This window comes from Mastomys coucha, unplaced genomic scaffold (genome assembly GCF_008632895.1).
Source record: "Mastomys coucha isolate ucsf_1 unplaced genomic scaffold, UCSF_Mcou_1 pScaffold8, whole genome shotgun sequence".
Taxonomy (NCBI): Eukaryota; Metazoa; Chordata; class Mammalia; order Rodentia; family Muridae; genus Mastomys; species Mastomys coucha.
In genome coordinates, this window is record NW_022196914.1 from 75,559,563 (window position 1) to 75,573,125 (window position 13,563).

The following is a 13,563-nucleotide window of genomic DNA, read 5'->3' on the forward strand; positions in this document are numbered from 1 at the left end:
ACTAGTACCCTCAGAGCTCCCAGGGACTAAACCACCAACCAAAGAGTACACATGGTGGGTCTAATTGCCCCAGCAGCATATGTATAGTAGAGGATGACTGACTTGGCCATCAATGGAAGGAGAGGACCTTGGCCCTGTGAAGGTTCTGTGCCCCAGTGTAGGGGAATGCCAGGGCCAGTAAGCAGTAGAGGGTAGGGTGGCAAGCAGGGGGGAGGGAGAGGGAACAGGTGTTTGTTCATATTCTTGTTTTTTGGTTTTTGGTTTTTTGGGTTTTTTTGGAGGGGAAACTGGGAAAGGAGATATCGTATGACATGTAAATAAAGAAAATATCTAATAAAAAATTTATATTGAGAAAAACGTATATATTTTCAGTATTGCTGTAGACAAGCATCTACATAAGACTGTTAAATTGATTGTTGTTCTATATCAAACAACTTTTATAATACTCATTTTTATTGTTATAAATTTTAAAGAATATGGCAAAAAAAGGTATTGTTGGTATTGAAGGGGGTTCTCTGGGAGGAGTAGGGGTACAAAAGTGAAACAAGAACGTGATGCAATTCTATTTACTTAAAATATGTTTTTAAATGTTAACAAATTCAGATAAATTGAAATCATGTAACTTTTTTCATCATAATGCAATAAAAGTTAAAAAATAAAATAAAAAAAAAGAATTTCTGGCAGAAGAAACATGAGGCACTTTTTGTGTTATCTTGACTATATATGTGATTTTAAAAAGAGAAAACAATAGAAGTAACAAAACTCAGTTAATTGAGTTATTATCAATTCCCAGTTACTTTTTTTTGTAAATATTTTTATAAATTCTTTGCAAATCTGAAGGAAAGTTTTATTGCTACTCCCCTTTATAAACTAAAGCTCATGACACTGAACTTGAGGATTGTGAAGGCAACGTGACTTGTCCAACATTCTAGAGCCCACAGCCAATGTTCTCACCACACCAACATAGTAGAGAAATATTCGAAAGCTGGACTGGTGCCAATAACCATCTTTTCACATGGTTCCAAACAGTTCTGACATCTTCCTGTTCCCAATAAGACTGCTATCCATTCTATGCAACAGAAGAGTATTATATTCTTGTTCTATGCAATGAAATTCTTGCATCTTCAAAACAGTATAAGTTCTCTCTTTTGGAGAATAAAAACTTGTTTGTCTAGTTTTGTAAACTCCCTACTGTAACTCACGTATACATTAAAAAATCATTATTTACCAACTTACCAGTATTACTCTTGTGGAGATATTATAGCAAATTCAAATATACAAAGAAGCAGTATGTATTTCTTATGAGGGATATTAAAATACATTTCTTTTGCCAACTGCTTGACAGCCTTTTCTGCAATGTTTATGTCCTCTTTTCCTTCCTAACCAGAAAGTTAATTCACACTGTGGCCACTCAGAACCCATTAAAGCCAACTGCTTTGGGAATGACACCTCCTAGGTTCAACTTTGACAAAGATAAGAAGCAACTGCAGAGCTTTTAAAATGTGTAGGTGCCTGGGCTCCTTTTTCCAAATATTCTGCTTCATTTGGGGATAAGGCTTAAACATCAGAATGGTTGGAAAACTCTGTAGGTACCTGGTACTGTCCACTCTGAGAAATCACTGCAAAGAACCCTGCCATCAAAACAAAGCCGTGTGTTTCCCCTGTTGCCTGCTTCTCTGGGAGAGCATGCAGAGATGACAGGGAAGAAAGAAAAAGACGCGCAGTGACAGCACCCTGCAGCTTGGCAAGTCATTGGAATGTGGCAAACTATTCCAAAAAAGAAAAAAATAGCTGCAAACCTCAAGATTCTTGTGTGCCAGTTGACAACTGGTTTAAACAACTTTCCCCATCATACTCAAGTTCAAATGCCCCTCAACAACTTTGGAAATATGGGAGTGTTTGGCAAAACATTCCAAGTCAGTGACCCCCCCAACCCTGGAATTCTCTCCTAACAGGCTGCTCCTTTGCAGCCAGCCAAACCCAAAGTTTGGCAGCTTTTGAAATATAGTACAAAACAGATTGTTTTTTAAGCCTAAGTCAGTAAAATTTTATTTTATATAGCTTATAAAAATAACCAGTAGTTACTCTCACTGCTCCAAGCATAGTCAGGGAGCCTACAAGACTATGAAACCAAGGGCCATTATTCTGCATGCCTACCTGTCCCCTCCTTGGTGGCAGCATCCTTTATTCATAATGATGGATACCAGTCATAGAGCCCCACACCAGCACATCCACGTTGATGTTCACAAAGTGTCATAGGACTAGGTATAGCCTACACTAGTGATGGTGCTGCTTGAACTGAGGCCACAGTAGCCAAATATTCCCACCATTTTCTATACATTCTTGGGGTGGCACAGGGCACAACCCCCTCTTTCGCAGGTTGCAATCCAATAGGCCACCTTATTCACAGGCTGCTCTACTATTAAACCAGTGGCAAAGGTCTCATTCAGTTCTTTCTGACGGCCTACAATCCAAATCTTCCTGTAGCCCTTGTCACCATAGACCTGGCTAGTGTATGACCTTCTCCCTGTTCTGTGACATTTGGACCCTGAAATCCTGTTCAGCTCTAGGGAAGAACCACCAACCAACAGGAGGTCATCACAGCTGCCACTCTGCCAGTCTTTTAAAGGTGTGTATGTGTGTGTGTGTGTGTGTGTGGACATTTACATGTAATTATCCCCTGACAGTAGCAGAGAAAGTCGGGTCTCTTGAAGCTCGAGATCCAGGTAATTGTAAGCTGCCCAATGTGGGTGCTGGGAATTTTTTGTCCTCTTAAAGAGCACAGAGGTTCTCTGTATCTTAAGACTTAGCAGAAGATTCATCTCTTCTTTGCTGTGCTACAGAGGAGAAAGCCAAACTCATTCTTCTAGGTTAGGGTTTTTCTGTGAGTCATAAAGGGTGAGGATGTATAAGAAGATCATGCTTGCCCAAAAAGGTTCCCGCATAAGTCCTCTCAGCAATGATCGCTAGCTAGTGCTCACTTCTTACCTGACTTGAACCATTTCCTGAGTCTTTGAGGGTGGAACTTGATGTGACGCTTGTTTTTCCATGTCTCCTCTTGTCAGTTTGTTAGTCACACTGTAAAAATCTAATATCCAGAGAAACTAAAGACTAAATGAACCACAACTTAAACAAATCACCAAAGAAAGGTCACAGGCTTTAAAAGGAGAGTCGCCACCCCACACCCCAACCCCAAGCCTCTTTCACCTCATCTCTAGAGAGCACTGTGGGATGGTTGTGGGACCTTTGTAGTTTCAGGTCTGTCTTCAGGAAGCCAGGCTGGGTTAGAAGCCCCTCTCTCTGGGTCTCCTGACTGATGTATTCCCATCATGCTGTGGAAGAGACTGAGGTCTCCCTTCCCTTTAGAGCCTTGGGAGCTAACAGCGTGCCGACACACAGCTGGCACTTGCTAAATGGCTTAGGAGATAGGCAGGCATGGTGTGGAGTTGGAAGACCTGCTTTTGAGCATCAGTGATGATGCTCAGGGAGAAATTATCCTCCCCTAAGAAGAAGAGTAGCTGTCCAGGAGGGTTAAAGGCACACTAAAGTCCTGAATCATGTCCCTGTCTCCTTACCCCATCCAATAAACCCCCCCGTATGAGCTGGGAACAGAAAAACATGTTTGAAGTTGGAATGGGATAAATCAAACAGGATTGTAGAGGCTCTGAAAACCTCCTGCTTGTGTGACTTTGAGCCTGGTGGCCTTCAGATTACACCTGCTCTATAGAGTTCCTTTCCAACTTAACCTGCTGTGATGCTAAAAGGCTAAGCACCTTCTACTGACATAGATGCTAAGCTTTCTCTCCTTGACCTCAGTCAAAAACACTCCTACACAAACTTGTAGAGGAAAAATAAGCTATAAATTATGGTGACAAGAACAAATGAGCCGAAACACAAGATTAAAATGTTTTATATCCACAGGAGCAATCTTTCACAACGGTGTCAGGCCCAAAGTTCTGGTCAGTGTTTACACAGAGCCCTGATGAAAAATTCCAGACATAAAACGTCTGCAACCAAGACTTGAACTCAGAAGGACCTCCCACCTCTGAACACATTTCACAACTAGAATTCAAAGGCAACTGCTTCCCTTAATGGAGGTCCAGGTTCTAATACGCATTTGAGTTTTCTTAATGAGACTTATTGAAAACAACAACAACAAACCACACACTAGTTATCTGAGACTGTCATCCTAAACGAGACAAGTAGTTAAGGATTTACCAATATTATTTAATAATTTTAGATAGAGGAATTGGGGTGAGGTATGTAGCTTAGCAAAAGAGTACTCGCCTAACAAGGAGACTCTCTGGCACTCCAATCATCATCATCATCATCATCATCATCATCATCATCAATCCCATCACCACCACTACCATCAACATCATCATTTTGTAGACAAACCATCTTGAAAGATGTAATATTTCCTTGACTTCTTTGATAGAATATGTTAATGTATCTCAGTCTTTTCCTCATTGTGAACACTAACTGCTATTTCATAGTAGTACCTGCAGGCCCCAGAGAAAGACTATGCATTGACCCTGTGCATTTCTCTTTTGCTCTTGTCTCAGGATTCCCCCAGGCTATAGTGGTCACTTCCAACAGCTATTCTTACTTCCCTGTAAGCCTGACCATCTCTGGATTTTGTTCTCTGGTATTCAATTTGCTTATTCCTATGTCACAAATGTAGCTACAAAAATGCTTAGAAAATAGTTGTATGTTGAAGTAATGACATTTTATGATGATAGGTTTAGGGGCTGGAGAGATAGCTCAGTATGAGGAGTGGTTGCTTTGACAGGAAGAGAAACTGAGATTACCCAGAGATTTCAAGTCATCAAAGCCTAATGTGGTGACACCATGTATCTAAGAACTGGGGAGGTGGCAACAGATAAATTCCTGGGATTTCTTGGCTGGCCAAGCCTTGTCTCTTTGGCAAGTTCCAGGTCAAAAGAGATCTTTTCTAATATTTAGAAAAAAAGGGGAGAGGGTGATGATGCCTGAGAATCTGCAGGACAGGTTGTCTTCTGGCCATCATAGGCGCAGATGCCCACATGTGTACCTCCATGTACACACAGGTATGTAGAGAGAGTAGACTTAACAACTGAAACAGCTTGCTAAAGTCAAGGATGAAATTCATAACTTACTGTTAGAGTGGAAGGGATTGCTTCCCTACAGAATAGCTTTCTGGCTTTCTAATGCTCAGGTATGGTATAAGCAGAAATATCATAGGATAAAGCCACTGACTTTCCAGTTGACTAAATAGTGGAAAATAAAAACATAAAATGATTAACCTTAAGTTCAGTATGTCGTATAGGTATTAACTTAGTTTTATTCTAGGCACAGACATGACCAATACCAAAGAGACAACTGGAAAATAGAATTGACATTCTTGCAAACTTTCTATGCAGAGCATTTTACTACATTGACTAGCTGAAGACTTAGGCCAATTTAGTTATCTTCTTGTAATTTAATTTTTCTCATATGACAATGATAAAATCTTCTTTTATAGGGTCTTAGAAGAACTAATGCATTTAAAAACCTTCATCACAGGGAATGCCATTTAAAGACTGAGTTACTTCCTTTCTGGAATAGAGGCCACAATACCAATTTGTTCACAGCCAGGCATAGCACCTCTGGCTCAAGTTTCTGTTGTATCTGCTAGATGTTGCCTTTGCCTCAGTACTAGCCGTTCTAAAACCAAGTATATCACCCAAATCCAAATATATACCAAGGCCTCTAGTTCTCTGATAGTATAGAAAACAGGTAGTATTCTTAGCATCCTAAACACAGGGTTTGAACATAGGCAGTGGATAATGAAAGAACAAGTAGACAACTCACAGAATGTTAAGCTAAATATTTTAACACAAAGATATGATAACGATATTTTCATGCCTAGGCATGACATTATGGTTATATTTTGTTTCATAACTCACTGTTTCTCTAAGAGCAGAAAACAGCAATTCTTAATGTACAAGTATTGAATCTTGGAGAAGTAATCTCAGGTAGGGCTCACTCAAGCTGGCATGGCGAGGTGGCATATTTGGTTTTAAGTAAAATGAATTTTGACAGATTATAGGGCCAGAATTTCCAAGAACTTCTGTAATGTTCCTAAACCTCCCTCTGTCATTTCTACAATGCATTCACGACAAGTGGCAGCCTCAGCAATGAGTATGTAACAAGCATACTGATCAACTTTGCGGTATCAACTCTTCAGTAAAGATTTAATCCCCTGTGTAAAGTTAAACAATATACTCATTCATCAGTAAGTTTGCTTTCATGTTTAAATATTATAATACAACAAGATATTATAACACAACAAAATTTGTTTAAAAAAATTAGTAAATATTTGATTTATATCCTAATTTCCACATGTATAAAAACATATTCAGGAAGCAGTTTGGGAATCTGTTTCAGAGCATATAAACCGAACCATAGAACAAGGACTAAAGAAGGGAATCGATACCAAGTAAATTTTTTATTGAGGATTTTTTAAACCTAATCTGAAATATAGTTTATTTTTGAGACAAGCTCTTGCTATGTTGCCTAGGCTAGCCTAGAACTCATCATCCTCTTGCTTTAATCTCCTGAGTGCTAGGTTATAGGCAGGAATGTGTTACCCTGTATCAGTGATTCTTTTTAGCTCTTCACTTTAGGTGCTTTTCATTGTTGGAGAACTCATTTAGTGACAAATACGTAAACAAAACTGTAGGTCTACTCAAATAAAATGTCAAAACAAATATTTTCTACTCTTGCGATAAAAATAAAACTTGGCAAAAAAATTTCCCCAAAGAGGTGAAGATTGTGAGAGAAATCTAGATGCCTGTCATGTTAGGCAGCATGAGGGCCTGGACAGCAAATAACCTGCTGGTCTACATTATAGCTTACAGCAGTGGTTCTCAGCCTTCTTAATGTGCAACCCTTTCATACAGTTCCTCGTGTTGTGGTGACCTACCCCCCCAATCATAAAGTTATTTTTGTTGCTATTTCACACTACAATTTTGCTGCTATAAATTGTAATGGAACTATCTGATATACAGGCTATCTCGTATGCCACCCCTGTGAAAAGGGTCATCTGCAAACCAAGAGGGTCTCAACCTATAAGTTACAGCTTCTTAGCGCTTGCTTGCAATGAAGAATAATGAAACCAACTTTTAGTAAATTACATCGGAACAACCCAGTGCATTTTTCTTTTAAGTTATGGCTTTCTGAGGCTGATGTGGGACCACCTCACTGAGAGGCCCCAGCCTCAGCAGAAGAGGAGAGCACTCCAGTTGTCCCAGACACTTCAAGCTCATGCAAACTGTTTCTGCTTCCAAGTCAGGGTCTCTGACTTCCTGCTTTAATTGGTGCTTTATCCTAACGCTTCAAAAAGCCCTGACATTTGTCTCCAGATGCTACTTCTGTAACTCTGAAAAATGCACAGCCAAGCCAAGTCGACCCCTCCTAACATTTACTAATGGCGTCCTTTGACACGGACTAGAGGGTGCATCTATCGCCTCGTTACTGCTGCTATTCCTCTCAGTTGCTTCCAAGGCACCCTTTTAACCATTCTTCCTGTTTACACTCTTGTCTCTTCCTGTCCATCGCAGATGTGGCTGAACAGTGATTATTTATAAAACAGTTGCTCTCCATCCATCTGCTTGCTTCCTAGTATGGTAAATCCAAACTCTTCCTGTGACACGTCTGAGCTGAGCCCACCTGCTCCCCAGCTAGCCCACATCTCAAATCCAAGGTTAAGATGCTGCTCTTCTTCCTAAGAACAGCAGGTGAACTCACTGAGTTTCTAACACGTAAGATTCACTCTGACCAACAGTAATGACTAGAGTGTTAAATTGATTTTTTTTTTTAATCATTACTTTTATATTTGTCCCTACAATATAGTATGAATTATTCTCTGGATTGCAATATAAGATGACTTTAAAATAAAAAGATTTTCCACATACTTGATATACATAAAAACTTGTATTTACTTAGAGGTGACATAGCTACATTAGTCTAGTCAGCTGATCTTAAATGTTGACACCCAGCCCGATGTCCTAACCCTGTTTGGAAAGCCTATCGCCTACATTTCTACTGGATTTTTTACTCCACACAGCAATCACCTGAAGACCCTGGAACAAGCAGCTTCTCACTTTGAGAGCAATGCATTGGATTCAAAGTGCTAATACAGCTTCCTAGGGGCTGCTGTCCCCTCCAGCCCGTCTGAGATGCAGACAGCAGCTCTGAATGCAGTTCTCCGTCCTACCATCTACTGTAACCTGCTGCAGTCATTTATTTATCTTTAAGACTGGATCTTACTACAAAGGCCCAGCTCTCCATGAACTCACAGAGATCCACCTGTCTCTGCCACCCCAGTGCCCAGAATAGAAGGCTCAGGCTATCTCGCCCAGCACTTCCAGGGCAGAAAGGTTGTTTGGTTAGTCTGGGCTGCAGCTTAGCCACTCAGAGTTACTAATGAGAAGCTATGACAGTGAACCTTTGCTCTAAAATGTGGCCAACAGTTATTAGACTTCATTTTAGTGCTAAAGACACTACAGCAGCAATGTGTATCCTGAGATTAGGATTCATCACCAACCAGGTCCCGCATTTAAGAACTAGAATGGCTTCCTCTCTGTATTCCTATTAAGTTACTTAAGAAAAAAACCTTTTACTATTGCTTTAAAGCTAAACATTAAAATGAAAGCACAGCGTTATTTTTAGGAGGTAGATACAGATACATCATAAATGTATCAGTTCCCAGCATCGTAGGAAAAATCTAAACAAGAAGCTTATCAAAAAATAACTCTAGATGTGTTTATATACCACAAGAAAGCCAGCAGACTAACAAAAACTGAAGTTTACATGATAAAGGCATCTGTGATCCAGACTTCAGACAGAATTCCTAATCACATGCTAAACTGAGGCTTGTAAAAGATCAAGCTGCAATTCTGGATTTCCAAGGTTCCCTCTCTCTAAGAAATGCACATCCAAATTATGTAGTTAAAAATATTCTAAACGGTAATTTGTAGAAATTCCTCATCTACTACATACACTACACCACTAGACTACAACCTTGTGAATTACTCAACTCCCTGAACATGCTTTCTTCAAACATAGTAGAGTCCAGTAAGAACGTGTGAGCACAGACTAACGCCACAGGCACCCTGTGCACGTGTAACACTGACAAGCCACGGTAAATGAAACACAGCAAACCAAGGATACTGCACCGTTGCCATGTCAAGAACCATCCAGCTTTGCCATGCATCAGCCACACTGCAGGCATACCACACACTTTCACCTCATCTCTAAAGGCCTGAGACTCTGCTGAGAATTCCTAGTAGATCAAACCTCTACTGTCTGAAAATAATTTCTCTACAGAAAGTAGATTAGAACAACAAAGAGCAACAAGCCTATCTTTAAAATGATGTTTAACAAATCTCTGAAAGAAAATAACATTTAGACTGGCTTTATTTACTGTTTGGCTACCGCTTCAAGTGGTGGATGTAGTTAAAATCTTGGGGGAGAGAAAAACCTAGAAAGAGATGAGAAAATGGATCATGAAATGAAATGCAGAAACACCATATAGAATGGAAATAAACACCATGAGAGATTAAAGTGTTTTACGAGAGAAACCAAGAAAAAGTTAAGTATGTGGAGTTTCATAATCAAACCCCCAAACAGGCTTTCTTTCTTAGATAGATGAATTGCTGTTTCCAGATATTTAGAAAACAGTAACTCAAACTAGAAAAAAACATAATAATGCTTGGACATCGTTGTGGTTTATTTAATTTGAATACATGTCCTGCCAACCACACCATAAAACAATGTGAACCCAACACACAAGAAACCCCAGCAGGATCAACAAGTGCCGCTCTAGCACCTGTCGAGGATGCCGAGAAAACCAGAGAAGAAACTATAAACTGTCAATCTTAATCCTCGTCAGAACTTGAATCATCCTCTTGGTCAGAAAGTTCTGGCACTGGGAAGCGGAGTATGGCAGCTACTCCTGTCAGCTGGCCCAGCTGTTCCCCGGACACATGGAGACTAGAAAATATCCTTACGGTGCCGGCGTTCTCTTTCACACTGTCCACCAGCCTGACGTATCGGCTCCGGGTGGCCACATCCTGATGCCGGAAGAGCTCATCGCTGATGAGCAACGTGTCGATCGCCAAGGCTTCATTGGCCCTCTCCACCTGCTTGAGTCCATAGAAAGCTCGGTCAGGTTCGTGCTGTAACATTTTGTAGAAGTCATCCAGGGCTTTTACTTCCCCAGCTGCTTTCGTGTCTGAAAGGCGACTCGCTACAGTAGGGTCGCATAGGGCCTCTTTCAGGGAGTACTTGTGTCCAGAGGAGGCGTGCACCTAGAATCACAATCATAAAAGACAAAAGAATCTCTGAAAGTATCCATTAGTCAGCCCACGATGACATAAGACAAGCGTAAGATATAAGGCCTAATCTGTTTAAGGACTTAGGCAAAAGGTTACTTGATGAAAGTGCTCAGTTCTCTTTACAATCTCATTTTACAGTCCCAGCCAAGCCACCTGCTCCTCCCCCATTCTAAAACATCAGAACCTGAACCGTTCGTTGCAATCCCTCTGCCCACTCTTAACTCTCTGGATGAAAGGCTTTTACCTGAAGGAATTTGGAGCGGTTTTCCAGGAGCACCTTGTTGTCCGTCTTCACGGCTTGCTGAAACATGTAATCGCAGAACTGCTCTCGTACAAATCCAGGGCTGGCCACCAGAACGCACTTTACAACATCAAAGTTTATGTGGCGCTGGATGGCCTGGACCACCTGTTCATAGAACCGCTCCAGGGCCCGGTCGTGTTGGGAGCAGTTGCCTTTCCGTTTCCTGGGGATGTTCACCTCCACCTTGGCACGGGTAAGGGTCATGCTGGGTGTGACTAAGCACACGTGGGCGAGGCCCTCCTGCATGACCACAGCTGCCACATCAGCACTCCAAGCCGGGTCACACGCCTGCTCGATGCGTTCCAGAACCACGCTGTCCCACTGTTTCTTGGCCAGGGTGAACTGGCGGTTGGGCTCCAGTTCGATGGTGTGGTAAGCCCCCATCTTGACATACTCATTCTCTTGGATATTGGTCCCCTTAACCCGCAGCTGGCAAGCCTGGGAGTCGAAGTCGATGGCCTCCACGCAAAGAGTGAGGGTGGTGCGAACGCGGTTGCTCCCCACGCTGCCCGTGGAGGACTCGGTCTGGACCTTGCGGATGGTGGAAGCGCGCAGGCTGTCGCCCACCTGCACTAGATTGTAGGTGTGCCACATGTCTTCGGGCTCCTCGGGGACGAGGGTGACCTGGCCCGCATTGTCCTTCTCGATATCCTTCCTCACAAGCTTCATGACCTCGGCAAGGGCTCCCTTCGGAATAGGAGGCGCTCGGGGTTGGGGGTTGGGGGTAAGAAATCCCCGGAGTGGGGGCGGGGCAGGGAAGGGGCGGCGGGTTCAGGCCAGAAAGGTAACACTACCTCTGATTCTTGCAGCTCGGGACAGCACTTTTCCCCCACGCTTTTTCTGAGACTCCGCGCGCTGGCCCACGCGGCGCGGCAGACCTCACGCTCAGCACAGACAACTCAGGACTTCCAGTCGCCGGCCCCGCGCAAACAGCTGACGCGGCGACCGCGCAGGCGCAGCCCGCCTCCTGGCGCAAGTCTGTAGTCGTCCTTACCGGAGAGGCGGGGCTTGTCGTGTGCGCGCTCACGCAGGCGCAGTAAAAAGAAAGGCTCACCTTAGGTTAAAGTCAGAGCGAGGCGGTAAGCGCTATTAAGAGCTGCTAACCCCGCAACATGCCTGTGTGCGAGGACAAGCCGAGTACGTGAGTGCGAACATAGGCATTTAAGCTGAGTTTGTCATTCGGCACCTTGGTGTGAAGCCAGCTTAAAAACTTATGTAAAAATGAAAACGCCCTCAAAAGTGCAGATTTGTCTTCCAAGGAAGTCCAAACTGCCTGGCCTTGCTTGCTCTTTTCCTACCCGCACGCAGACGGACGCGCTTGTTGGCTCAGATTTATCCAGAAGCAGTTTCTAAGAACTACTCATGTTCAGCCTGGGCTCAGCCACAGATCCAGCTGTTTTCTGCGCCCGTTACCCTGTTTGCACGATCCAGTTAACCCAGATGTTAAAGGCCAGAGTCCAGAGAGAGCAGAAACTATGCGTGGAATGTACCCTTGGTGGACCTCTATGTAGCTTGACCTGATTGATGTCCTGGGAATCCCAGAATCCAAAGTTGGCCAACTCAGCGCAGTAGTCTCTGAGACTAAGCTTAGTGTGGGAGCTGGACTGCAATAGATTAGCGCTCCATCTTCCCTGCCACTGACTGACCAAGAGCTGAGGATATGGGAAGTAAAGATAAGCGGATCTCATATGACCACCCCAAAAACAGAGCCACAGAATTGGTTGTAAAGGGAAAAAAGAAAAAGAAAACAAACAAACAAACAAACAGAAAATCCATTCCATTTCCCCCATCCCCTTTGGTACAGTGGAGATGGAAATAGGGAGAGGCCTCCTTCTGAAGACAGTACAGTTGGGGAGCAGAGAAGTCCTGAACACATACTCTCATTGCATTTTATGTATGGATCTTAAAGCAGAGCTCTCTAGCCTTAATTGATGAGAGGAGGTTAAAGAGAGGATTAATCATGTCAGCCATCTTTCTTGGAGGTTGGTGTGTATGGGGGGGGGGTGGAATTCCAAGACTCCAGTATAAGTTTCCACCTTTATTTGCTTTACTTGCTTTGTATCCTCTCCCCCTGCTCTCCTCCCCGCCCCATCTAATTCACCGTCTTCCTATCACAGAGACCCTAACTCACATAGCATTGCGCCTCCAAAGCCTTTCACCAAACCAGACACAGGTCTCCCTCACTAAAGCAAGAAAGTAGCTTCATAGGCTCCTGATGAATGAAAGCCTTTCACTGAAGTGCTATCAACTTTTGAAAAATTCTCAAAGCACTTTCTCACTCTTTTAAGGAAAATGCTACCTACGTTGTAAAGAATAAATAAAATGAAGTTAGGAGGAAGTTAACAAATGTGTTCAAAATCATGTAACAGGCATTCAGACCCTGGCCTGATTAACCACAGCCACTACCACCAAGAACAGAACAGTCCGTCCTATACACATAACCACCTCTGCCAATACATGTGCTGTTATCCCCAGCAGCTTCCTTTGACTGACAACTTTGCCAGTTCGCCAGAATCAACTTCTCAACACACCTCGAAGGTTTGGAATGCACTGACTCCTCCCCAACACTGGTTACACCTTAAAGTCATTACATTCTTTAGCACATAGTTTTGTTTCTACCAAACCTAGGTAATCATTATTCATTTGGAAAAGATTTTACTTTTAAAGAATTGAGTGCACTTATTTCTACATTTGTTAGGTGGAAAACTCATAATAATGATTCATTTCATATTTCATGACTTTTTTTAGGTTGTAAGGTAAACATCTTTGAACTGATTTCCTGTTTGTTGGCTTTGAATATGGGGTCCTATGTAGCCCCAGATGGCCTCTAACTGGATATATAGGAAAGGATGATCTTGAACTTCTGACCCTCTGGCCTTCATCCCCTGAAGGTTGGGATTA

The 13,563-nt window shown here is 42.6% G+C and overlaps 2 protein-coding genes across 3 annotated transcripts in view; both read right to left on the bottom strand.

The window, feature by feature from the left end:
• Itga1 (integrin subunit alpha 1) overlaps nt 1–13,563 on the bottom strand; it is a 152,988-nt gene that overhangs the window by 129,240 nt on the left and 10,185 nt on the right. The window lies entirely within an intron of this gene.
• On the bottom strand, nt 9,734–11,865 carry Pelo (pelota mRNA surveillance and ribosome rescue factor). Its single transcript, XM_031360507.1, has 2 exons — nt 10,606–11,865; nt 9,734–10,334 (listed from the first exon to the last, which is right to left on the bottom strand). The coding sequence occupies exons 1-2, from the start codon at nt 11,329–11,331 to the stop codon at nt 9,903–9,905; spliced, it is 1,158 nt and encodes a 385-aa protein (XP_031216367.1). The 5' UTR covers nt 11,332–11,865; the 3' UTR covers nt 9,734–9,902.

Bases quoted from the DNA above. Each gene is read 5' to 3' on its own strand.
- Pelo (XM_031360507.1), bottom strand. From the start codon at position 11,331: ATGAAGCTTGTGAGGAAGGATATCGAGAAGGACAATGCGGGCCAGGTC. The intron at 10,335-10,605 runs GTAAAAGCCTTT...TTGTGATTCTAG, and splicing joins ACCGCTCCAAATTCCTTCAG to GTGCACGCCTCCTCTGGACA.